This window comes from Diaporthe batatas (genome assembly GCF_019321695.1).
Source record: "Diaporthe batatas strain CRI 302-4 chromosome Unknown Contig00003, whole genome shotgun sequence".
Taxonomy (NCBI): domain Eukaryota; kingdom Fungi; phylum Ascomycota; class Sordariomycetes; order Diaporthales; family Diaporthaceae; genus Diaporthe; species Diaporthe batatas.
In genome coordinates, this window is record NW_025408550.1 from 3,748,822 (window position 1) to 3,771,685 (window position 22,864).

The 22,864-nt window shown below is 56.7% G+C and overlaps 8 protein-coding genes across 8 annotated transcripts; 3 read left to right on the forward strand and 5 right to left on the reverse strand.

Moving 5' to 3' along the window:
• Window positions 1–187: 187 nt before the first annotated feature.
• Window positions 188–2,775, reverse strand: KVR01_003339 (metalloendopeptidase). Its single transcript, XM_044782874.1, has 2 exons — window positions 658–2,775; window positions 188–597 (listed from the first exon to the last, which is right to left on the reverse strand). The coding sequence occupies exons 1-2, from the start codon at window positions 2,490–2,492 to the stop codon at window positions 327–329; spliced, it is 2,106 nt and encodes a 701-aa protein (XP_044648354.1). The 5' UTR covers window positions 2,493–2,775; the 3' UTR covers window positions 188–326.
• Window positions 2,776–3,438: 663 nt separating this feature from the next.
• On the reverse strand, window positions 3,439–5,292 carry KVR01_002351 (uncharacterized protein). The gene is made up of 3 exons (XM_044786685.1): window positions 4,243–4,887; window positions 3,847–4,080; window positions 3,439–3,760 (listed from the first exon to the last, which is right to left on the reverse strand). Exons 1-3 carry the CDS (start codon window positions 4,421–4,423, stop codon window positions 3,732–3,734), a joined length of 444 nt encoding a protein of 147 aa, XP_044647366.1. The 5' UTR covers window positions 4,424–4,887; the 3' UTR covers window positions 3,439–3,731.
• A 674-nt stretch (window positions 5,293–5,966) lies between these two features.
• On the forward strand, window positions 5,967–7,135 carry KVR01_004002 (uncharacterized protein). Its single transcript, XM_044782013.1, has 3 exons — window positions 5,967–6,265; window positions 6,431–6,652; window positions 6,729–7,135. The coding sequence occupies exons 1-3, from the start codon at window positions 6,016–6,018 to the stop codon at window positions 6,914–6,916; spliced, it is 660 nt and encodes a 219-aa protein (XP_044649017.1). The 5' UTR covers window positions 5,967–6,015; the 3' UTR covers window positions 6,917–7,135.
• A 207-nt stretch (window positions 7,136–7,342) lies between these two features.
• KVR01_002736 (RNA-dependent ATPase HCA4) lies at window positions 7,343–9,887 on the reverse strand. Its single transcript, XM_044782155.1, has 2 exons — window positions 9,713–9,887; window positions 7,343–9,661 (listed from the first exon to the last, which is right to left on the reverse strand). Exons 1-2 carry the CDS (start codon window positions 9,845–9,847, stop codon window positions 7,376–7,378), a joined length of 2,421 nt encoding a protein of 806 aa, XP_044647751.1. The 5' UTR covers window positions 9,848–9,887; the 3' UTR covers window positions 7,343–7,375.
• Window positions 9,888–11,510: 1,623 nt separating this feature from the next.
• On the forward strand, window positions 11,511–13,233 carry KVR01_003234 (uncharacterized protein; the record flags this gene model as incomplete). The annotated part of the gene is made up of 7 exons (XM_044782373.1): window positions 11,511–11,595; window positions 11,644–11,692; window positions 11,808–11,940; window positions 11,986–12,264; window positions 12,330–12,517; window positions 12,599–12,842; window positions 12,922–13,233. The coding sequence occupies 7 exons, from the start codon at window positions 11,511–11,513 to the stop codon at window positions 13,231–13,233; spliced, it is 1,290 nt and encodes a 429-aa protein (XP_044648249.1).
• A 543-nt stretch (window positions 13,234–13,776) lies between these two features.
• On the forward strand, window positions 13,777–15,413 carry KVR01_003055 (FMN adenylyltransferase). The gene is made up of 2 exons (XM_044794179.1): window positions 13,777–14,723; window positions 14,787–15,413. The coding sequence occupies exons 1-2, from the start codon at window positions 13,944–13,946 to the stop codon at window positions 14,976–14,978; spliced, it is 972 nt and encodes a 323-aa protein (XP_044648070.1). The 5' UTR covers window positions 13,777–13,943; the 3' UTR covers window positions 14,979–15,413.
• A 263-nt stretch (window positions 15,414–15,676) lies between these two features.
• Window positions 15,677–19,946, reverse strand: KVR01_003926 (uncharacterized protein). Its single transcript, XM_044790972.1, has 3 exons — window positions 19,502–19,946; window positions 18,941–19,362; window positions 15,677–18,863 (listed from the first exon to the last, which is right to left on the reverse strand). Exons 2-3 carry the CDS (start codon window positions 19,299–19,301, stop codon window positions 15,796–15,798), a joined length of 3,429 nt encoding a protein of 1,142 aa, XP_044648941.1. The 5' UTR covers window positions 19,302–19,362; window positions 19,502–19,946; the 3' UTR covers window positions 15,677–15,795.
• A 363-nt stretch (window positions 19,947–20,309) lies between these two features.
• On the reverse strand, window positions 20,310–22,250 carry KVR01_002573 (uncharacterized protein). Its single transcript, XM_044781706.1, has 3 exons — window positions 21,793–22,250; window positions 21,447–21,681; window positions 20,310–21,367 (listed from the first exon to the last, which is right to left on the reverse strand). The coding sequence occupies exons 1-3, from the start codon at window positions 21,822–21,824 to the stop codon at window positions 20,522–20,524; spliced, it is 1,113 nt and encodes a 370-aa protein (XP_044647588.1). The 5' UTR covers window positions 21,825–22,250; the 3' UTR covers window positions 20,310–20,521.
• Between the last annotated feature and the right edge of the window lie 614 nt (window positions 22,251–22,864).

Genomic DNA, 22,864 nt, shown 5'->3' on the forward strand with positions numbered 1-22,864 from the left:
AGCCCCCAGTCAGTCAGCTCCAGTGCTGGAGCTGCTCCGCACCAACCTGGATCTCATATTCAAACACGGCTGCTGATAAATGCATCCAACAAACTCCCTTCACTTTCGCATAACCTCCGATACCTCACAAGGATGCTTTCACTTCCACAGGAATGGAAGCTAATGCTTACCGCAGAATCATTTCGAGTGCGGGATTTTACAGTGTTCCACTCTTTATGTCGAGGCTAGCTAGATTGTAGGTACATCCATCCGCCCAGGCTAAAGCCATGAAGTGCTTCAGTGACAGCCCCTTGCTGTCAGAGGCGACTGGTCCTGGCCTGATCGAGTCAGCTGGCAAGACCGAGGTCTTTGTAGAAAGCGTCATTTGAAGGCCTCCTGCCCAGGAATTGTTCCAGAGTGACCATCTCTTCCTGACTGCCACCCCTCTCGAGAACCGTGTGCCTGTACCGTCGACCTTCTTTGCCGTTGAGGGGGTCCGCCTTGAAAGCAGTGTAGAACATGTCAGTAGAGTAGACCTGGGAAGACAGGTAGCCGTAATAGCCAGCGTCGTATCCTCCTATGAGGTGACCAAAAGTCGCCGGGCCGTTGCCCCAGTTGCTATGACGGACATGTCAGCATCTCATGCGCCACGGCCTCTTCTCGATAGCAAGAACTCACCTTCCCTGTCCCAGGGACTCCGGGCCCTGCAGGCCGGCAATTTCGGCACGCAGGTCGTTATAAACTGCGCTAGCATCAAGCTTCTCTACCTCCTCGTGGCTCTTGGGCGTGTGGACGGTCATGTCGAAGATGCCAAAATGTAACTGGCGCAAGTTGAACAGTGCACCGTTCACATGCTTCGTCGCAACAAGCTTCTCCACCAGTTCGTCTGGGATCTGCTCACCCGTCTCATAATGGCTCGACAGGCCCTTGATCTGACTAGGGGTCCAGCACCAGTTCTCAAGCATTTGTGAGGGCGCCTCGACAAAGTCCCGAACTGTCGAGGTGCCGTGGAATCTGGATGTCTTTGTGCGGCCTGCCAAGTCGTGGATGCCGTGCCCCAACTCGTGGAAGAGCGTCACCACCTCGTCGTGCTTTAGAAGACTGGGTTTCTTTGGCGTTGGCTTGCTAAAGTTGCATACCAATGCAGTGGCAGGATAACGGCGTTTCCCATCTGCCTGCAAGAAGCCTGGAGACAGGTTGAAGTTGGCCGCGTGAGAGTATTTTCCAGTTCGTGGATGAAGGTCAAGGTATAGGTACCCAACGAACTCGCCGCCTTCGTTGTCGTCGTCCCAAACCGAGAAGACGATCACGTCCTCGTGCCAGGATATATCCTCGCCCTTTCCTGTAGGGCTGATTGCTGCCCTGTCCTCCGGGGAAAGCTCGACGAAGACGAAGCCGAACAGCTTTTCGAAGATATTCAGCATGCCAGCCACCGTCTTCGACAAGGGGAAGTATTCGGAGATCTTGTTCTCATCGATAGAGTACTCCTGCTCGATCATCAGACGATCATAGAAGCGGTGGTCCCACAGGTAGTAGCTGCCGTCGAACTTCTCTCCGCGTGACTCGACGTCGGCCTTCTTGATCGCCTTGAGGTGTTCCGTCTCCTTCCTCCCACCAGGTGCAAGCTTGACACGCAGGTCTCCGAGGAAATCGTTGACCGTCTTTGTGGTCTTGGCCATCTTGTCCTCAATCCTGAAAGAGGCATGGTCTGGGAAGCCAAGCATGCGCGCAGCCTCGTCCCGCAGGGTAATGGCCTCCTTGAACAGGGGCATGTTCTTGTTGCACTTGTTCTCGTTGGCGATGAAAATCTTCCGGCGGGTCTCGGGGTTCTTGGCGAACTTCAAGGTTGGGAAGAGGTCCGGGTATTTGAAGGAGACGCGGAGCTTGCCCTCGTTCTCCCCCGTTCCCTTGTCCCAGCTTTCGGTGAGGTCGGTCGGAACGCCGTCCAACTCCTCGGGGGTGAAGTAGATTGCACCGTTCTCCTCGTTCAGGGCCTTGGTGAACTCGATCTGGATCTGACTAAGTCTCTTCTTGATCTCCTTGAAGCGCTCCCTCTGGGGTCCAGCGGGGAGCCCCAGTCCGTTCGAGATGTAGTTCTTCCTCTCTTTCTCTAAGAATTTCTTGTCCTCGGTGTCTAGACCAAGGCTGTCCTTTTTCTGGTAGACGGCGTCCACGATCTTGAAGACATCCTCCCTGGTGGCCATCTCAATGGCGAACTCATCCATGATGCTCTCGGCCTCCGTTGAGGCATCCCGCAGCTCCGAGTTGCTCGAGACATACTGATAGAAGCCCAGGATGCGGGCTGTCAAAGCCGAGTCATTCTCGTCATAAATCTGGGGCAGCAAGACGTCCTGGAACGTGATCTTGGAGCTGTCGTCGGCAGGTATCTTGGCGACGAGGTCGTCCAAGAGGCTGCGTGTCTTGTCACATAACGCCTTGGTGTCCGAGACGATGTTCTCCTTGGTGCCGATAAAAGTGGGCGGTGCCTGCGGAGGCTTCTTGTACTTGTCCATGATGTAGGAAGGTTGGGCGACGAACGGCCTAAATGTCGAAAATGAAGCAGTCGCAATGAAGGGGAACTTGGTCAGACGACCGGCTTTCAGGTGTGAGAAGGTTCCGAGCAGCGTGCGCGGAACGGCTCGTGAGACAGCCAGGATGGAAAGTAGAAGCACAAAGAGGGAGAAGGCAAAGAGGAGGGCAGTTTTCCGGGGCTTACCCCTAGTTTTCAAGGGTCGTTTTGGAAAATGGGACGCCACGTTGGAGGTCGGAGGATGTTCCTGCACAGCACGGTTGAGGGGATGGAATAGCATTGGCAGCAAGCAAGCGGGCTGGCTGGCTCGCGCAGCTCGATGGACGGGGAAGCTCGACTGCGGGACGGACACTGCGGGGTGCTTGCAGCTACATCAGGGGGTCCCTGCAGAGTTGGTGCGAGTGCATGCGGGGCCTTGCAGGGGGCTTTATCCCCGAGCCCTGCCACGTTGGGTGCGGTGAGGGCCGCTTTTGGGCTGTGACATACATACCTCCCGAGGTCTATAGGTAGACAACTACCCAAGGACCCTCCTAGGGCTGAACTAGGAGGTTGTCCCATGAGAGGTTATCCCGTGGAAGCTTGGGCATATGCAGTGATGCACAGCATGTGCATTGAGCAACCACTCAGACGGACGGTCCGCTGGTGACTCGCCGATGCACGAAGGCATCAATGCTCAATACGGGCACGGCAGCAGGGACGGGGACGACTTGGCGACAGTAGGCGGGTAGGTCACCCGCCAGCAACCAACTCAGAGAGGATGGGAGGAACAGGCTCATCATCCTCGAGTCAGGCGAAGCTGCAGAGCCTACGCCGTAGATCCACCACTTCTCTCCATATCACGGCATCGATGGAGTTCGGCAGCGTTTAAACCCGGAGGTTGTAGCGCTGCGACAAAGGTTGCACAGGCTCGATGGAGGGCCTGGCTGGTGCTGACAAGCAAAAAGAGGCTCCATATTCTCAAATGTCTGATCGATTGTACCTATCCTCCGGGCACTTTGGCCAACAGCCGACCCAGGGCACCCGACCCAGGGCACCCGACGTTTGTTTGTTTTGCTCAAGGCATATCTCGTCACTCGTCAGCAACAAAAGCAGTAAACGCCGGCCAGTCCCTTGACAACCCATGCAGTATATCATCCTATGCCTTGTTCTCCCCTCCCAGCATATGGCGCAGTCATCTTGTTCGCCCATCGTCCCGCGGCGTCTGGACTCGGTAATGTTCCATCTAGTTCGCAAGAATCGTCCGGACCAGATCTAGTCGGATCGCGTGTCAGTCAGCCATAACGCCATGGTCATAAGCGGCTCGTGCTCGGTGCAGGAGCGGGAGAGGTGGCACGCACCCGTGTAGTTGACCTCGCCCGAGGTGGTGTCAACGGCCTTGAGCAGCTCTTCCACCTCCTCCTCCGTCATCTTCTCGCCCAGGTTGGTCAGGATGTACTTGAGCTGGCCGACGCCGATGAAGCCCGTCATGTCCTTGTCGAAGACCTGGAAGCCGCGGCAGTACTCCTCAGGCTCGCCTGGGTCACGGAATCCGCCGGGGCGGTTCAGCACGCGCTGGAAAGTCTCGAAGTCGACTGTGCATTGTCAGACAGGAATTAGCGTCCGGGCGTCTTGCACAAATGAACTTGTTTGGCTGGCGTGGCGAGGCGTGGCGCGGCGAGGGCATGTTGTTGGAGTCGGGCGCACGAAACCACCCAGATAAACAAAGGTGGCTGGGGCGGGGAGGCAAGACTCACAGTCACCGCCGACGCTCTTCTCCAGGTCCTTGATCTCGGTCATGGTAGGGTTCTGGCCACAGGCGCGCAGGAGGTCGCCGAGGTTGTCGAGGGTGACACGGCCGTTGCCGCGCTTGTCGAACAGCGAGAAAGCCTCCTTGTAGTTGGTTGAAGCCTGCGCGTCATACTGATTAGAAGACATGATTGCGGCGCGTGCGAGTCAGGCCGGGGGGCTTGGAAGCAGCAGCGGATGAGGGAGTGGTGAGGAAGTGGGTGACGGATGCAGACGGCCAGGGCGGGTTGTGCAGTGATGTCGTGATGGCTAGCGTGTTGACAAAAGAGGGAGCGGTGTCGAGGGTGCTGGCTGCGGCTATCTGAGGTGGCTGGACTTTGAAATTTGGAGATGGGATCGACCCGAGACAGACAAGACAACACGGCCAACGCGGCCGACACGGCAACGGGGTTGGAGTCAAGCGCCTTCCTCGGGCTGGGCTGGCTGGCTGGCTGGCTGGCTGGCCTGGTACGCTGGTACACGAGGGCAGTTGGAGTACCAGGGCTGCCAGGTTCTGGGCTGGGCTGGCTGGGCGGCAGCACTAGACTGGAACCTGCCAGCCAGCCAGCCAGCCAGCCTGCGAGGGAGGCGCATCCGTGCTGCAGGCCGGGCGCTCTCCTTTGTTTACGTGTTGCCGGCTGTCCCAGCCCTCAGCGTCCAATAGCCGCACTTGCTGCTGGTGCGGGAAATGCCATGTCCATGTCTGTTGAGGGTCACGCAACTCACCATTGTGGGTCGTAGGGGCCGGCGGAAAGTGCGAAAAATGCGCAAAATGCGAGGATGGCGGGAGAGGGGCGGTAACGAGGTTGGCGATGGTGGTTCCTGGCGTTGAGGTTGGGATCCAGCTGGGCTTTATAAATAAAATGGAAGAGCGGTCTCCGTCCTGCCTTGTCTCGCTGGACATGGACCTGCTTATGGACCTGGCCTACGGGGCCCCTTTCGTGGTCTGTGCTGTTCATGCGAGCGGTGCAGGGCCACGCGAGCCGCCAGAGCCAGGGCCAGAGCCAGAGCCTGCCAGGCCTGCCCGACTGCCTGACTGCAGCCTCTTTTCAGAGGTCCAAGGTGTGATGAATGTGTGGGGCTGAAACTGACGGGGCAACGGGCGGGGGTCAACAAGGGGCAAACGAAACGACACACACAAGATCCATCCATCCAATTGACACCGTCATAGCCCACCTCCAGCCACCTCTCTATCTAGCACTCACTCCTACCGAGCACATATATCCACAGATCCTGGTATTTATGGAGTGCAGTCTGTCAAGTAGTAAGTACCTAGGTACATGATATGTATTGTCGTCTTCTGAACAAGACCGACCACCTTCTCGAATGTCATCATGTCTGCAGGCTGTTGTACAATGCGTCGTCCCATGCCGCCCGCCCCTGGCCACCTGTCCGTTTACGCACAACTCCTGCGAGTTCGTCTCAATCCGTCCCGGCCCCCGGGGCAGTCAGAACCTTGCAAAGGCTGTAAACCACCTCTGTATGTAGCTCTCCAACACACCTACCCAGATAGGCAGCACCCAAGACGCCGGAGACGCACAAAGAACCGCTCCCATGAAACGCTGTGACGCCGTTGTACATGGCTTTGGCGACACAAAGCCAATTACGTGATAGCGACTCTCTATGTAGTCTACCTAGGTACTTACCTAGGTAGGTAGTTACCTACCGTGGCAGGTAGAGACACGATATTTGGAATTCAACGACGACCTCACAATTACAAATCACGGCAACAGCTTGTTTTCATGTTGACTTATAACCCCGTCGCCCTCCGCTGCCTTCTATCGCATCGCCCCCTCAGCTGTGTCTGCTCCAGGCCGTCTTCCCCATCTAAGCTCGCCAAAACACCTCATTCATCATTATCATCCCGGCATCATCCTGCCTCTCATCTCACCACCACAATGAGCACCGACGCATCTCTAAAGACCTTCTTCTCCTCCAAAAACTTCGCCGTGGTCGGCGCAAGCTCAAACACGGCCAAGTTCGGACACAAGAGTAAGACACCTAGATAGATTCCGAGCCAGTGCACAAATACAGTAATAAATGTCTGCCGACTTTGAGCCAGGCAGGGGGGCCCAATCACCGCCTGCGGACCACTTAGATGGACATGAGTCCAGAGGCACGCCATCAGGTCGCACATGGGCTAACAATATCTCCCAGTCTTCGCCTGGTACCTCCACCACGACATCCAGGCCATCCCGATCAACCCGGCCGCCGCCACCATCGCCGTGCCATCCCTCCCGGACGCCGCAGGCAAGCCATCCGAGGTCCCTACCGTCAAGTCCCTCTCGGACCTGCCCGACCCCAAGGAGACCTCCGTGTCCATCATCACACCTCCCCCAGTAACCCTGAAGGTGCTCGGCGAGGCCAAGAAGCTAGGGAGTAAGCCATACCTACCTATGTACCCACCGACCTGCCTTTGCCGAGCCGATGACTGACCAGACATTGCCGTCCCTAGTCCCCTCCGTGTTCCTGCAGCCCGGAACCTTTGACGATGAGGTTCTGAAGTTTGCGAGGGATGGCGAGGGCGAGGACGCGGGCTTCAAGGCCGTCGTCGCCGGCTTTGGCGGCGGCACCGTCGGCAGCGAGGGGTGGTGCGTGCTGGTCGACGGAGAGAGGGGCCTGAAGAAGGTGGGAAAGCTGTAAGGCGACAAGGCACATGTGGATTGGATGACTGCGCCGCATACTAATCTTGGAACCGATCAACATGGGGCGGACGATGGGGTTCAAAACAGCCCCGGCGGATTTGAAGCATCCTCAGACGTTCATGTACCTGTGCCTTGGAGAGATAGAGTAGAATAGGCTCGTGATAGAACAGCCTCTACTGGTACAGCAGGGTATACGAATACACCATCTTGTTGGGGGACAACATGTTTCGTTGATGTCTCTTGTCGCATAGTCTCCCATAGATAAGCTTGCTGGGAATGTTGTTCTATGGCATAGATTACGCATAGCTTGGCCGCCCTACGTCGACCTTCTAGGGCAGCCTCACACGGAACACGTCCCTCGAGGAAGTTTCACGTGATGATGGCGTCGTGGGCAGCAACTCGTCTCATGGCAATGGGTCTTTAGTCGCGACTAGGGAGGGTATCAATTGTTTTATCACTACTCCAGCAGCCCTGCGGCGAGAGCCTCGAGATCCTCCAGGTTGTCTGGTTCCTCAGCCATCTCGATGACCCTGTTTCTGGTCTTCTTGTCCTTCTTGGACTTCTTCGAGGGCTTCTCTTCCTCAACGTCCGAGTCGTTCTGGAACCACTTCTTCTGCTTCTTCTTCGCGGGCCTCTCCTCTCCGGCCTCGCTGTCACTGTATCCTGCATCGTCCCCAGTGGGCAACGACCGCAACAGGGCAAGTGGGTCCTCGCCGTCGTCCGAGCCCTCGAGCCGAGCAACAGGCGCAGCCGGCCCGGGCCCTTCGCCACGCTCCATCCTCTCGAGCTCCTTTCTCCTTTCCCTCTTCTCCCTCCTCCTCGTCTTGGCCAGCTCCTTGTCCTCGACATCTGCCTCCTGGACCTTCTCCGTCTCCTGGTCGACGAATTGCCGCCTGAGCTCGTCCACGGGCCCCAACTGCTTGAACTCGTCCTCTCCGACGAGCTCGTAGATAGGGTGTGCGTTGCCTTCGTCGTCAAACACGAGCTTCTGGCCATGGCCCTTGAACTTGAGGAGTTTCTTCTTGGACTTGAGCAGCTTTTCGCGTCGTTTCGAATCGATGACGAGCTGCTGGTCTCCTCCAAAGTCGATGACCTTGGCACTGCTGTGATCGCCATTTTGCGCTGCCTTCTCGAGATCGTCGTCGTTGAGGACCCGCTTGGCAACCATGAAGTTGTCCTCGTCCTCATCGTCCTCCCCTGTCTCGCCTACCATCTTGCGGTAATGACTAGACAGCACGTCCTGGTTCGTTCGCTCAAACATCTTCTGCACCTTTGTCTTCACTTCGTCCTTGTTCTTGCGCTTGCCACCTTCGCCCTCCGAAGAGTCCTCCGAGTCGCTTAGTGCCATCCTCGGCGCATTCTTCAGCTTCTTGATGTCCTCTCCAGGCCGGAATTTGATATTTGGCGTTCCCGGCAGTCCCAAACTGGCAGCGTATGCATCCAAATCTAGCTTTCCCATGTCGAAGATCTCCTTATCCTTTTGTACATAGACAGACCGCACGTAAGTAACAAAGGCTTTCTGCGCCAGATACTTGATGTTGGGCTGCTTGAAGCACATGCTTTGCACCTGGTTCTTGATGCTCTTCTTCATGCTGTCCTTGATGTTGATCTTCTCTATCGGAATCTTCTTTTGCTTGAGCCTCTTCAACATGCCCTCCTCTTCGCTTGGGTCCAGGAAAAGAACCGCGCGGCCCTTGCTTTGGTACCTTGCTGTTCGGCCCACACGGTGGATGTAGGTGTCCGCGTCTTCAGGACAGTCGACTTGTATGACCCAATCAACCGCGGGAAAGTCGACACCTCGTGCGACAACATCCGTCGCAAACAAGCACGAATGCCTTGCCGATGTAAATTGTTGTGTTATGCGCAATCTCGCCTCCTGTTTTTGTCGACCGTGCAAGTGAAGCAATGGTATACCCGGTTGCAGCTGTCGCAGCGTCTCGTATACGTATCGGACCTGTTTCCCGGACGACAAGAAGACCACGATCTTGGTCTTCAAGCTCGCCTTTATGAAGCCATACAGCGTGTCCAGCTTTTCCGAGAGCGGCGTCACGACGTAGTGCTGCTGAAGGTTACTCGGCGTGGCTGTCTCGGCCGCTTCGTGAACTGAGACATATTCTGGTTCCTTGAGGCTGAGACGGGCGAGATCCGATATCTTCTTGCTCTGGGTGGCGCTAAACAGCAGTGTTTGCCTCTCCTTGGGCAGGTGCTCAATGAGGGCGTCAACGGCGTGCTGGAAACCCATATCCATGATGCGGTCGGCCTCGTCCAGAACCAGAATCTGCAGGTCGTCGACGTTGAATCCAAATCGCTGGTCCAGATGCTGAAGCATGCGACCAGGAGTACAAACGAGGATGTTCATACGATCGATGCGCTCGGCCTCCTCTTTCAGGTTGTTGCCGCCAATGACCAGGCCGGCAGAGAAGTCATGGTACCGGCCAATCTTGCGGAGGACGTCAAAGATTTGCACAGCCAGTTCGCGCGTAGGCGACATGATCAGGGCGCCGAGGCCATCGCGGGGGGTCCAGCGGGCGTGGTAGAGCTTCTCGAGGACGGGCACGAGGAAGGCGAGGGTCTTGCCGCTCCCGGTCTTGGCAGCGGCGAGGAGATCATGGCCTTTCAGGGCCAGAGGAATGGCTCGAGCCTGGACATCGGTGAGGGTTTCGAAGTGGGAGGCTTTGATGCCGGAGATTGTGGCTTCGCAGAGGGGCAGGTCGGCGAAATTTGCGGCTGGGGACTTGGGGTCCTAGAGGCATTGTCAGTCAGGACCGAGGGACTGTCAGTGAGAGATGCGTACCAGTTCGTCGATCGCCTTCTTCAGGCGGTCATGGTCCTCTGCCTCTCGTTTTCTTTTAAGGACTTTATCCTCTTTTTTTGAGTGTTTGGAGTGCCCTTTGGGCCCGGACTTTCCAGACTTCGGATGTGGCGCCATCTTCGTCTTGTCCGTCGTTGCCCGTAGGAGGGAATCTGCGTTGCAGTTGCGCATTCCGAATTCCAGAAAATTTCCAGCTCGGCAGGGTTGCTGGACAGGGATGTGACGGTACGTGGGGCTACCCCAGCAGATAGTTCGGCGACTGCCTGTCGCAGCGCTAGTCCCTAACCAGAATTAAACAACCCTTGCACGTTGCCAGAGCTGTTTCGAGACCTCCTTCTCGTCACACTTCGCGGCACTTGTCCTTGTTCATGATAATTGAGCTCTTAAGAGCTATTGGCGTCTGATGAAATGCTTGCCCACAATTTTTTTTTTTTTTTTTTTTGGCTTTGCTAGTGCCCTCGAGGCAATGATCCTGTGAACAGCTTTGCTACAAGAGATCTCTTAGTGCTCACAACCTAGCAGCAGCAGCGGGCGTTGATCTTCGCCCGACTCCTTGTGCAAAAGCATTTGGATCTCACAGGATGGCTTCTCATAGGAGAGCCTACTATGTGATAAAATCAGGTGAAATAATGTCCCATGGGATTACCTCCCACACGATTATCTACTCCTAGTACTGCAAGGCTTCTTTCTGCACGTTGAAATGCTTGGGCAAGCCTCCCATAGAAGAATGAAGAGAACGTACTTGAGTAAGTAAGCAAGCCACAAATCTCCGCGAACAGTTCAGTCAATTTTTACACGAGTGCTGAAGAACTCAAGACCAGCGAAGCCCTCTAACACTACGGGATGGAGTCTGAGTATCCAACCTGAAGATGAGAGCCGTGTTGTACTCGGCATTCAAAGGGCATTTTGGTGATATGTCAATTAATGTGGGCCCTGAAAGAACGAATCGAGAAGCATGTTTGCATTTATCATAAAATTGAGCCCTAGGTACAACAGAGAGCACGGATCCGTTGACACGGCACAGTAAAGCCCGCTTACTCTACTGCAATATTGAACATGAATTTCCAATAGGCGCTCTAGATTTAACAAAACCCACCATTTGAGAAGTGCTTTGTGGCAGACCCAAGTGACCAACAAAGGAAAGTGTTGAATTGATTGGAAGTGTTAGTGGCAGCGTGCGAAGCCGGATCTGGCATCTGGCAATGTCTGGACCTAGGTAAATAGATATCAATGATCTGGAGAGAGTCCTCGCAAGGCAGAGACAAACGGACGAACCACGACTGGCAGGTTTGAACTCATCAAAACCGACATCACTGCGGGGTTCTAGAAGTGATGCTGAGTGAGGGCTAAGTGAACTAGACTTTTGCATAGTTGATCCGCGGAAAGGCATTACCTCTATGTAAGGTGCTACACTTATTGTACATAATTACTTGGTTAACACTTGCTCTGCATCACATTGCACGTAATGCAGGCCGTTGAACAATATAAGCCGTAATTCTCCCTCATTTACACGGCTAAGTATATCGTGGGAATACCGTTGATTGTGGAAATGATCTCCTGAGTCGCCTCTCTGGCAGTTGTTGCTGTAACTGCCGTGCGGAGATGCACAGTCCGGAATAAATGTAGGACAACCTCAATCAATCGAGCCGCCAGCTGTGTCTTATATCGGTCACACATCTGATATGGAGACCTTAGCCGGCTCTCAATCCCTCGCTCTCAAGCGGAGGGCAGATCCTTAATTCTGTACCCAAGTATTAATGAAGCCTTGCGTAACGTCAGCATGAATGTTTCCCACCACAGATCAAAAGTGGCGGCAGCTATATATGCCATGACTCTTCCTCGGTGCGTGGTACGAGCACAAGTATGTTTGATGCCCCCTTTCTGGCTTCATTATACCTCAAACAGGTGAAAAGCCCAAGATGTGGTCAAACTGCAGCCCTCTCTTGTTCGTCGCGCTCCTCAGTGGAGCTCTTGCAAAGTTGCCCCCTGCTGGATATTCAGAAAGGAGTAACGCGTATGACGCTCCTTGATATTCTTCCGTTCGTTGTGCCTCTGCTTACTGTACGGGTTCACGCAGGGATCGTAACCCGAACTATCCACTCGATGTTGTCGACAAGCTAGAAGAGGCCACGATGCCCAAGGTCGAGGCTTGGCTGGAACAAAAGATTGCTGCCGGCAAGAACAATGAATGTACGATGGAGAATGCGTCAGTGAGACGAGAGTGGTGCGTCTCGATCTTCGTGGCACTCATGGAGGTGTCCCATCTCACTGACACACGTGGCAGGAGTGATCTTTCCGAGGAACAGAGACAGGAATATGTGGCGGCGGTGAAGTGTTTGATGAAGTTACCGCCAAAGTCAGACAAAACCAGATTCCCTGGAGCGATGAATCGGTTTGATGACTTTGTGGCCTACCACATGACGCACGCTATGGAGCTTCACAGCAACTACTACCTTTTCGGCGCTCACAAGTATTATGTCTATCTATACGAGCAGGCCCTTCGTGAAGAGTGTGGCTATACCGGCTACCAGCCCGTACGACACTTCTACTCACACCCAAGTCTGGCCGTTTTCGTACTAACCTTTGCCTTATCATACAGTATATGAACTACGACCGCTACTCAGATGACCCAATCCACTCACCGTTGCTCAACGGGAATGCATCTAGCATGGGGGGCAACGGCGAACCAGATCCACGATACAAGGGTGTTCAGCAACCGGGGCGAACACCGAACATTATCAAGTCTGGCGGCGGAGGCGGCTGCGTCACCGAAGGGCCATTCTCAGAGTCTGTCACACACACACACACACAGCTTGCCAACAGGATGTGCTCGCGTGAAGCATGTAAGGATGGCTGACCAGTCTATAGCATGGTGGTGAGCCTGGGGCCGACCTCGATGTCAACGGCGCTTGACCTGGTGCCCAAGAACCCCAGATCAGACGGGACAGGTGCTAACCCACGATGCTTGCGGCGCGACGTCAACCGCAATGCGGCAATGGGTGCCACGGCTGATCGCGCGCTCAGCCTGATCAACGACAACAACGAGATGAACGGCTTCTACAACCAGCTGCTAGGCACGCCGGTGCCCAAGAACGACTCGTTCCCCTGGGGAGTAAGTATCCCAACCTCACACCCGTCGTGGCGATGGTGGAGTCTGGACAATAGTCCAAGCTGACCATGATCCGAAACAGATCCACACAGCAGGCCACTACGTCGCTGCGGTGGACCCGGGCGGTGATGCCATGACATCGCCCGGGGATCCCATCTTCTACTTCCACCATGCCGCGCTGGACCGGCTGTGGTGGATCTGGCAGATGCAGGACGCAGACAAACGCCTCAATGCGATCCCCACGGTGACGATGCCGCCGATGCCCATGGCGCGGCGGGCGGACCCCATGAATATGACGGTGGATATGGCGTGGCTTGGGCCCGAGATCCCGCTCCTCGAGACTCACGACCAGCTGGGAGGAAATGGTGGAGCGTTCTGCTACATTTATGTCTAGGCCCCGGGTCGGATTAGCAGGGATGGTTTGACGGTGAAGTGAATAATGACAAAGTTTCTTGTGTCTTAGTATGGTATCAACGCTGCTCGGGACAAGGTGTGTCATTGAAGTTGTCCCGAGATGCTTCGTTTCTTCTGTCCGGACCCCGGGAATGTGATTCGAATTGTCACCGCAAGGTTGCAGTGAGGCGACTCGGGTCACGATGGTTCTGCAGCAATTACAACTAGTATCCGGGAAGTCGTCTCCCTCTGTTGATGTTGTCTTGGGCGTGATATTTTTACCTGAGTAACCTGATATGGCCATGTGGAAGGACCCCTGATTTACCGGTCGTGAATACTACAGTACAAGAGGATAGATACCCCGAGCGAGTTGGGACTAGACAGTACCCTAGGTGGTTACTCCGTACCTAGGTACCTATTAGTGTGGACCCCTGTCAGTTGCCGATCCCCCCGCCGTACTATTGCAGCCGAGGCCGGTGGAGAGACTGCCCAGCTTATCCGTCCACAGCTCGGACCGATCCACGGGCCAGACGGACAGCTTTCTGCCCGTTATTGTTCTAGTCAGCACATCTGTCTGCGGCACGGCGTGCCCGACAAGACACATAATCTTGCCACTTCAGCATCTTCCACAGCCGGCGTCCATGGCTGCATCTTCCGGGCCACACACAGCACGATCTGACCTCTGACCTCTGACCTCGTCCCTCTCACGCGATGCCACACAACCACCACCTCGCCAACGGCGGCGTCCCGCCCACCGCGAATGCGAATGGCGGGGTCAAGGAGCCGCCAGCTGCGGGCCCGGCCCCGTCGCCGTCGCTGCGCCAGGTCTGTCTCGAGCTGCAGGCAAAGGTCGACGCCCTCCTGGCCCACGAGGCCGAGACGAGCCTCCTCCGGGGCGTGCAGTCCCACGCGCGGGAGGCAATGTCCGTCATTGACGAGGCCCTCGAGAGATACAGCATCGACGAGCTCGCTCTCTCCTACAACGGCGGCAAGGACTGCCTCGTGCTCCTGGTCCTGATCCTCGCCTGCCTCCCGCGCCACCTCGAGCCCCCAGACGACCAGCCGCCGTCGCCCTCGCTCTCGCCGTCGCCCTACACGAACAGGACCGCCACCAACGGCCTCACCTCGCAGATCCCGACCAACACCCCCGCCGCCCCGACACCGGTGCGCAGCCGGTCGCCGCGCCCCTTCCCCACCGCCCTGCAGTCCGTCTACATCGTGGCCCCCGACCCCTTCGCCGAGGTCGACGCCTTCGTCGAGCACTCGGCCGCCGCATACCACCTCGACCTGTGCCGCTACGCCCTGCCCATGCGCGCCGCCCTCGACGCCTACCTGCGCGACAGGCCCCGCCTCAGGGCCGTCTTCGTCGGCACCCGCAGGACAGACCCCCACGGCGCCGACCTGACCCACTTCGACCCCACCGACGGCGACTGGCCCGCCTTTGTGCGCGTCCACCCCGTCATCGACTGGCACTACGCCGAGATCTGGGCCGTGAGTAAATGTGCTTCCCCTCGCGAGGCAGCACAAACCCCTGGCTGACAGACACACATCTAGTTCCTCCGCCACCTCGGCATCCCCTACATATCACTATACGACCAGGGATACACCTCATTAGGCGGCACCAAAGACACACATCCCAATCCTCTCCTCAAGAGGCAGCCCGGCGGGTCCGGCGACCCCCAAGGTTTCAGGCCCGCCTATGAGCTGGTCGACGATGACGAGGAGAGGTTAGGCCGTGACAGATGAGGGCCTCCGCCCAGGCCCCAGCTTCTGCAGAGCCAGGGGCCATCAAGTGGAAACGGGTTAGATAAGGTGCCCCCGGGGGGGGCGGGCTTGGTGGTGGTGGTGGTGGTGTTGGTTGTGGTCTGACTGTCATCATTTCACTCAGCGGGTCTTTCATTTTGTGCATAGAGATCATACACTATTTTCCGCCATATCCAGCGGGGCGCCCCCAGGCGCTGCCGAATACTTGCGAGCAAGGGCTCATTAAACAATTCTGCACCTCTAATTGTTGGTGATTCAGGAGGGCACGCCGTTGCGTCTAAAGAGATACCATGTTTATTCATGGGTGTGCTGTTTTGGGCCATGGTAATAAGCTTGGGTTCCCAATCCACCTCGATCAAATCATTGCTGTGCTCATCAAAAGAAAGAAGCAAAGAAATGCCAACTCTATGATTCTTCTGTCTACTCGGGTCGAGGTGATATATGGCCTTCATAATCGTTCCCGACTTCCGTCTTCCTCAAGCTGTCAAGACGACCGCTCACCAGCATTGCAAAGGACCAACTTTGAGGTAGATCAGTGTACAATAACCCAATATACAAGACCGAAGGGTATTGCCGACAAACGCCCTGGTCAAGCACCCTCACCCTATTCCCGAGTGGCACACGACCAACGCCCCCTCTCCATTTCCTCTCCATTTCCTCCATCCCCCCCATCCCCCAAGCTCGAGGGCATCATCTCTGCTCGTGTGCACCAACGGGTCATCCATCCATCGTGCTGGGTGCCAAAATAGCAAACGCCCTCTCTCGAGCTTCTATCCTCCTGTTACAAAGGAAAAGCCTGTCAAAGGTCCTTGTGCTCTGGGTCACCCGCCTCTGGCTTGTTGCTATCCCCGTCCGGCTTCAGGCCAAAGAGTCGCAGCCTGTAGAAACAGGTGTGGTCGCTTGCTCCATAGTTGCTGTTGGAGCGCACCAACACCTGCTGGGTCCTTACCCCAAAGTCCTCCAGCTCTTTGGGCAGCTTGAAGACCTGGGTCTCGCCCTTTCCTCCTCCCGAGTCGAATTCAAATTCTCCGACCTTGACGAAACCCTTCTCTTGGAGCTTCATTGCTGGAATCGTAGGGGGTTCGGTCCACTTGTTCTTGCTCCATTCGTCCAGGGGCCGCTGACTGCTGTCGCCCGGGGCCTTGACCCAGAACTCGATGTCTTTGGGCGTGGACCCCGGGTCGAAAGTAGAATCGCGGCTGATGTGTTCCACAACCAGGTATTGCGGAATGAGAACCTCGGCAGTGTAGATCGACAGGTCTGCGATTTGCGTGCCATTCTCGTGCGCCGCACACCAGCACTCCCCGTCGTCGTGCCATCTTTCTAGCGCAGCGGCCGGAGCAAAGGACATGCCGGTGAACTTTCTCCCGGGGCGGAATACCGCAGGATCCCCCCCAAGTATCCAGTCACTGAAGCTCCAGGATCTGGGTTTTGGCTCGTCTTGCTTCACCGCATCCCTCTTCGCCCTCCAGTCATACGTAGCTGAAGTCAGGTGCGGATCGATAAGACATCCTCGAAGGGTGCTGAAGTAGTTCTTTTGAGTGAGAAGCTCGGTGCTGAAATGGGACTTGATAGTACCCCTGGCCAAGGCCTCCAACTGGGCTTCTCCAACGGCCCGGCGCACCATCTCGCCCACAAGGCTCTCGACTTCGGAGCGGCTCAGACCAGGGGGAAGATTGGCAGAACTCTTGGCATCCCGAGCAATGCCCAGTGCTTGCGAGATCTTGTCATTCATAGCCGCCAGCTCCTTCTCGACGGTGGCACTGTGGTTGCGGAAATGCCCTTCCAACTTGGATATGAACTCTTCTCTGGTGACGACCCGGGCCTCCAAATTCATCTCCTTGAGCCGTTGGTCGACTGCCTTGTCAACCTGACCAAAGAGTTCTGAGTAAGAGGCACTTGGCTCCCCCTTTTCAGTGCCCTGTGCCTTGCGCACGTCATCTGCGTTTTTGGAGAGCCAATCCCGGAAAGATTTGGACACGGACAAGTCCACGTATCTCATGACCTCGTTGCTCAGCGCCAGTGGGTCATCATTCCCTGACTGGTGAGAAGTCGAGTCCTCCTCACGTAGTCGTTGCTTGATGGCATCCCAGTGCGCGTCTGAGATGGTATAAGAACCATTCTCCCCTTTGTGCATGCTGAGCAGATGCCACAGTAAGCCTCCCTTCTTCATCTCGTCATTCAAGGCATGCCAAAAAGTGTCCTCGACTTTCCACTCGGACGTAGCGATGCCAGCGTCCACCTTGATGAGCTCTGGAAGAATCCTGCGCAGCTGTCCGACGGCCTCTGTGAGAGTGTCCACTTTCTTCCCAGTGGCATCTTGGTTCAATTGCAACCAGTTTATGGTGGTGCGATAGTCTGCGTAGTCCAGATTGCCGGTCACAGTAGCAAGAGGATGCAGCAAGATCCACGGTACAAACTGCATGATGTTTTGCCTCCAACCCACAAGCGAATTCCCATGATACTCAAAGCGTTTGTTGACCACGATGCCGTCCCATCCAACCGCAGGGACGAAAAGCTCGATAAGGATCAACAGGAGCCACATGACCAAGGTGAAGAGGGCGAACATTTGCAGTGGTGTGCTAAGCCAACGTGGCAACTGGCCAATGTTGAGAGCCTCGTACAGCCAATTGAGGCTTCGAGCGATGACATTGTCGGCCTCAAACAAAACGTCTGGTGGGAGATCGGTGCCGTTGCCTGCTGGCCCTGGCGGCCCTGGCGGCCCCCGTGGCCCCGCCGGCCCTTGTGGTCCCTGCTGTCCCTGCTGTCCCTGCTGTCCCTGCTCTCCCTTGTCTCCCTTCTGTCCTTGCTGACCGCGCGGCCCTTGCTGTCCTTGTAGTCCCGGTAGCCCGGGCTGTCCTGGTGCTCCTGGCGGTCCCCTAGGGCCCTGCGTTCCTTCACTACCCCCTTGCTGAGCGCCGTCGTTAGAGCCTTGATTGGTGCCTCGATCAGGCGCTTGCTGGTTACCTCTGTTAGAGCGTCGCTGGCCAGGAATAACAGGAGGGACAGAAGGGCCAGGAGGGCCAGGAGGGCCGGGCACCATACCGTTTCCTCCGGTACCGGTTGTCCCAGTACCAGGCCCTCCAGTGATTGGTGCTCCAGTGATGGGTGCTCCAGTGATGGGTGCTCTAGTGATGGGTGCTCCAGTGATGGGTGCTCCAGTGATGGGTGCTCCAGTGATGGGTGCTCCAGGGGTGGGTGCTCCAGGGGTGGGTACCCCCAAACTCTCCCAAGTCACAGTACCTGGTTGATCTCCGGTGGCTGGTCCTCCTGTTGGAGGATTAAAGGGTGGGGGTCTCGTGTTGCGTCCGGGGATGTTCAACAATCCAGTGCCCGGAACTCCATCATTTTGCTGTATGGGGGTGCCTTGGCCTCCGGTCGGTGTCACCCCTGAATTGTCACTCGGGGTAGGTAGCCCTCCAGGGGGTGGAAGTCCTGGAACTCTAGTATCATCTCCTGTAGGAGTGGCGGTGGTATCCGGAGGCGGGCCAGGAGCTGTTCCTCCGAATCCACCACCTTGTGTGAAGCGATCGGCCCAGCTGATTGGCCGATAGCTCGGTGGAGGACGTGAGATCGTCGTTGGATCTCTACTGACCCTCGAACCGCTAGGCGTACCGCGTTGTAGTGGATCCTCGTCGTCATTGTCATCGATGGAATCCGATCCAGAATGCGACGCAGCAGTTGGCTGTTGTCGGGGTGGTCTGGATGATCCCGGTGTCCCGACGTTTGCATTTTGGTAGAGTTCGCTCTCCTCAATGAAGCTTCTGTGAGACGGAGTATCAGAGTGAAGTGGTACCGACATGAATCGATATGCCCTCGGATTGTTGGCATCAGGTTGGGCGGTCCTTGCCCGTCCACCAACTGACCCTATTTGTAACGGGGTTAGATACAATTACGAAGCTTGTAGACAAAATAACAAGAGCAGAGAGAGCCAGGAAGCATACCGTTGTTGTTGTTGTTGTTGCCTGCCGGTCCTGGGGGTGGAAGTGGAGGAAGCGGAGGTTGAGGAAGCGGAGGTTGAGGAGGCGGCGCAGGAGGGTTTGCAGGAGGGACCGCAGAGCCTCGGTTCCGTTGACTCCTTCTGCCTCTCTGTGCGTCTGGGTTATGTTGTTGCACGGATCTGATGGCATCGCCCATGCCGACATTCGTTGTTTGCACGGAGGCGCGGGACGGGGCGAGCTGCGCGGGAGATCCATACGCGGTACTCAACCTGGACGGTCCTGGAGTCCTCTGCGCTCTTGGCGATGGGTCAGGCGCCCCTGGGGTGTCTCCCGAGCGGGCGCCACGACCTTGCCTAGGCGGCATGATGGCGGTTCAATGGATGGAGCCCCCGAGATATTTGTTGCCGAGCAAGAACGAGGTCTTCCTGTGGCTAGTCAGATTTTGTTTGTTTGCGGCAAGTGAGACGACACATGAAAGATGGTTGCAGTAACGATGAGAGATCAGGCATAAACCTTGTGTTGCCTGGGGGCAATGGGGGGAAGCTCAAGGCCGCCAAAACTCACCTCGAAAATCGAGACCAAACACCTTCGTGAATATGGGCGGCGGAGGTTGGATGTGCAAAGAGAAAGGTGCAAGAGTGTTGAGATCAGGTCCGGTCACAGACAGCGATGGATGACTTTCCAGTGCGAAGACATCGGGCAGCAGTGGTTGTTGGCAGACGGATCCCAAATCAAAAACGAGGTCAGGGGTCGGGGGCATGAGCGGTGATGATGACCTCGAGAGAAGCGGGCGACCTGGACGAGAAAAGCAGCTGTCGCGCGCGGGCGGAATGTAGCATGGCGCAAAGGAGCCTTTGTTGTGGACTGAAAACGGGCGTTAAGTGCAGGCTTGCGTCTCGCAGGGGTGGCTTTGTGTTGAAGAAATCTTGTTGTTCGTCTCTTCAAATGCTGTACGAAACCGGCGGTGCAAATGCATTTCACTGTACGCAGTACGGCGCCTCGGGCGACGCGTCTGGGCCTAGGACGTGTCGTCGCCCATGTACTGTGTAATCTAATCTATCTGCAGTGTAAAGAGGTGTAAAGACAGCGCGACTAGGTGGGCCTGGGTGCAAGTGGTTAGTCAGCAGCACTGTGGGGGGTAGCTCTCCTCGCTCTGGGGAGACGGCCTCGTGCTATGCTTACGGCCACCTTCATGTCATTAACTGACTACCTACTTAAGACTGAAGTAGGTACCCAACACCTATCGTCATATAGCATATCACACCAGGTTGGAGGGGAGGGAAAAGCTTGCCCACATCACATTGTCTAGGATACGAACGGGCAGGCTCTCGCCGAAAAGCCTCCTTTGAGACTCGTCACGGGGCCACCGGCATGATTTGAAAAGTTCCATTATTCGTCTAACTCGTCGAAGCAAATTCTATGGGTGCTCCAGCCTTGATTTGCAGCCTTGTGTCCGCATGACAATGATAATCCCACTTCACCGGCAGTCATTGACTGCCACATTCCCAAAACGGCACTCATTATTCTTTTGCACATTCTTCCCCTCCGAACGCAACCGTGCTACTTCCAACATCCCTGCCGGGCCTATTTCTTCAGGGCCTCGAGCAGTTCCGCCGGTGGGCTCTGGCGGTAGCCTTGGGGGTTGTTGCTGACCCACCGCCACAGATCCGAGCAGGCGTCCTCCATCTTGAGCTCTGTCTTCCAGTTCAGCTCCTTGTTGGCCAGGCTGGGGTTTGCCGTCAGGTCCAGCACGTCGCCTTGCCTCCTCTCCACGACCTCGTACTTGAGATCCCGACCGACAACATCCTTGAAGGCGTTGATGATCTCAAACACGGTGCTGCCACGTCCCGAGCCGAGGTTCCAGGCCTTGACGCCTGGGTGGTGCTCCCGCAGGTAGTTCAGCGCCACCAGGTGGCCCTTGGCAAGGTCGCACACGTGGATGTAGTCGCGGATGGCCGTGCCGTCACGGGAGGCGTAGTCGTCGCCAAACACCAGCAGCTTCTCGCGCTGGCCGGTGGCAACCTGGCCGAGCAGGGGAAGCAGGTTGTATGGCACGCCCTGGGGGTCCTCGCCCATGATGCCCGAGGGGTGCGCGCCACAGGGGTTGAAGTAGCGCAGGTTGGCGCCGTTCCACTGCTCGTAGGGCTTGCCTGCCTTCTTGAGGTTGTTGCGCTGGGCGTTGATGTGGTCCTCGATGACGGTCTCGATCATGGACTTGGTGCGACCGTACGAGTTGGTCGGGCCGGTAGGGCAGTTCTCTGGGATGGGGATCATGTTGGGGAAACGGGTGGCGTCGCCGTAGACGGTCGCAGAGGAGGAGAAGACAATGTTGGTGACATTGTGGTCGGTCATGGAGCGCAGCAGGGAGATGCTGCCGCCGACATTGACGCGGTAGTACTCGAGCGGGATCTCGGCAGACTCGCCGACGGCCTGCACACGTTGTTAGCTCTCCTCTGGCCGCTCCCTTGCGCAGCAGCCGCACGACGATGCGCGGCCGGTGTGGACTTGCCTTGAGGGCGGCGAAGTGGATGACACTATCGATCTCGGGGTTCTCATCAAAGACCTTGTCCAGGGCGGGCTTGTCGGTGATGTCGACCTTGTAGAACTTTGGTCGCTTGCCGCAGATGAGCTCAATGCGGTCGAGGGCCACCTCGGACGAGTTGTAGAGGTTATCGACAATCACCACCTCGTAGCCGTTCTCGAGGAGGGCGAGGGAGGTGAAGGAGCCGATGTAGCCAGTGCCACTGCAAGTCACAGTCAATAATCGGGTCTTGGGCCGATGCCTGGCAGATCTACTCGTAGAGTGTCGCTCGCTGGTCGCGCGCGGCTCAGGCCAGAGGGGAAGGAGGGCTCACCCGGTGATGAGAACAGTTCCAACGGGCGCCATGGTGGACCGGAGAGGGTTGTGTGGCGTGGATTCCAACGAGCTTGGTGCGGCGGGACGGGACGAGCGAGTCGTGATGTGATGCCAGACAAGGAGGGGGTTCTGGTGGGAAGAGGCGGCGGGAGAAGGTGTAGGGAGAGAGCAGAGAGAGTGTGGTGTGAGGGATATTCGACAATTGACGTCCTCGGCCGTAGGTAGGCAATATTAAGGAACGGTGTGAAGAGTGCGATCAATCAACCTGGTCCAATGCATGCAAGGTTCGCGCGCGCATGGGTGGGCAAGGTACCTGGGCAGCTTGTCTAGCTGCGGCGGCAGAGGGAGGATTGGCGGGGCTGAAATTGATGGCAATCAAAAACAGCCCTCGCCCCTCACCCGACTCATTACGAGCAGGAGACCTGGAGACCTGGAGACCTGGAGACCTTCCACCTGCCGCCCTACCTGGGAAACTGGGCAACCACAAAGTTGGCAGCCAGGGCTGGGATACCCAAGCACAGAGGCACCGCGGTCGCGACTTGCCCCTCCACACCCGACCCACCGCTCAACTCGTGCCCCAAGCTTTCAGATCTGCCCCCCGCTGACGCAAGCACCCGGGCCAAGGGCCGCAAGGGGTGGCCGGGCTGCCGAGCAGGCATGCTCGTTTCACTTAGATAGGGCAGTGGTCCACAGCTCACACACTCGCATGCTCGCAGACCAGGAACGGCTGGCGATCAGGCAGTTTCACATGCTTCTGTCCGAGATTCTGTCCCGTGCTCTGTCACAACCTGCCTGCCTGCCTGCCAGCCCTGCACCTGTTATAACATGTCGATCGCCGCACAAGATTGCACCCTGTAGATCTTCACTTTGTGTCTTTGTGCAGCGGAAGCAACAGGAGCTGATCGCATCTCGCCATTCCCACGGGAGCAGGCGGGTCTAGGATGATGGATGCCCTGGCCTGTTGGTCGAGCCATCAACGAGTCCCATGACACAAAATAACCTCGACACATGACTACAGCAACAGGTTGGGCCGACTTCAGCACTGCAACTCACGCGAAAATACTGTAGCC

Excerpts from the sequence above, each read along its gene's own strand:
- KVR01_003339 (XM_044782874.1), bottom strand. The coding sequence starts at position 2,492 with ATGGACAAGTACAAGAAGCCTCCGCAGGCACCGCCCACTTTTATCGGC. Across the intron at positions 598-657 it reads GAGTCCCTGGGACAGGGAAG|CAACTGGGGCAACGGCCCGG; the intron begins GTGAGTTCTTGC and ends TGTCCGTCATAG.
- KVR01_002351 (XM_044786685.1), bottom strand. The coding sequence starts at position 4,423 with ATGTCTTCTAATCAGTATGACGCGCAGGCTTCAACCAACTACAAGGAG. Across the intron at positions 4,081-4,242 it reads GAAGAGCGTCGGCGGTGACT|TCGACTTCGAGACTTTCCAG; the intron begins GTGAGTCTTGCC and ends GACAATGCACAG. Across the intron at positions 3,761-3,846 it reads GGGCGAGGTCAACTACACGG|ATCTGGTCCGGACGATTCTT; the intron begins GTGCGTGCCACC and ends CGATCCGACTAG.
- KVR01_004002 (XM_044782013.1), top strand. The coding sequence starts at position 6,016 with ATGTTGACTTATAACCCCGTCGCCCTCCGCTGCCTTCTATCGCATCGC. Across the intron at positions 6,266-6,430 it reads GGCCAAGTTCGGACACAAGA|TCTTCGCCTGGTACCTCCAC; the intron begins GTAAGACACCTA and ends AATATCTCCCAG. Across the intron at positions 6,653-6,728 it reads CGAGGCCAAGAAGCTAGGGA|TCCCCTCCGTGTTCCTGCAG; the intron begins GTAAGCCATACC and ends TGCCGTCCCTAG.
- KVR01_002736 (XM_044782155.1), bottom strand. The coding sequence starts at position 9,847 with ATGGCGCCACATCCGAAGTCTGGAAAGTCCGGGCCCAAAGGGCACTCC. Across the intron at positions 9,662-9,712 it reads AGAAGGCGATCGACGAACTG|GACCCCAAGTCCCCAGCCGC; the intron begins GTACGCATCTCT and ends CAATGCCTCTAG.
- KVR01_003055 (XM_044794179.1), top strand. The coding sequence starts at position 13,944 with ATGCCACACAACCACCACCTCGCCAACGGCGGCGTCCCGCCCACCGCG. Across the intron at positions 14,724-14,786 it reads ACTACGCCGAGATCTGGGCC|TTCCTCCGCCACCTCGGCAT; the intron begins GTGAGTAAATGT and ends ACACACATCTAG.
- KVR01_003926 (XM_044790972.1), bottom strand. The coding sequence starts at position 19,301 with ATGCCGCCTAGGCAAGGTCGTGGCGCCCGCTCGGGAGACACCCCAGGG. Across the intron at positions 18,864-18,940 it reads CAACAACAACAACAACAACG|GGTCAGTTGGTGGACGGGCA; the intron begins GTATGCTTCCTG and ends CGTTACAAATAG.
- KVR01_002573 (XM_044781706.1), bottom strand. The coding sequence starts at position 21,824 with ATGGCGCCCGTTGGAACTGTTCTCATCACCGG. Across the intron at positions 21,682-21,792 it reads GGAACTGTTCTCATCACCGG|TGGCACTGGCTACATCGGCT; the intron begins GTGAGCCCTCCT and ends TGTGACTTGCAG. Across the intron at positions 21,368-21,446 it reads TCCACTTCGCCGCCCTCAAG|GCCGTCGGCGAGTCTGCCGA; the intron begins GCAAGTCCACAC and ends CAACGTGTGCAG.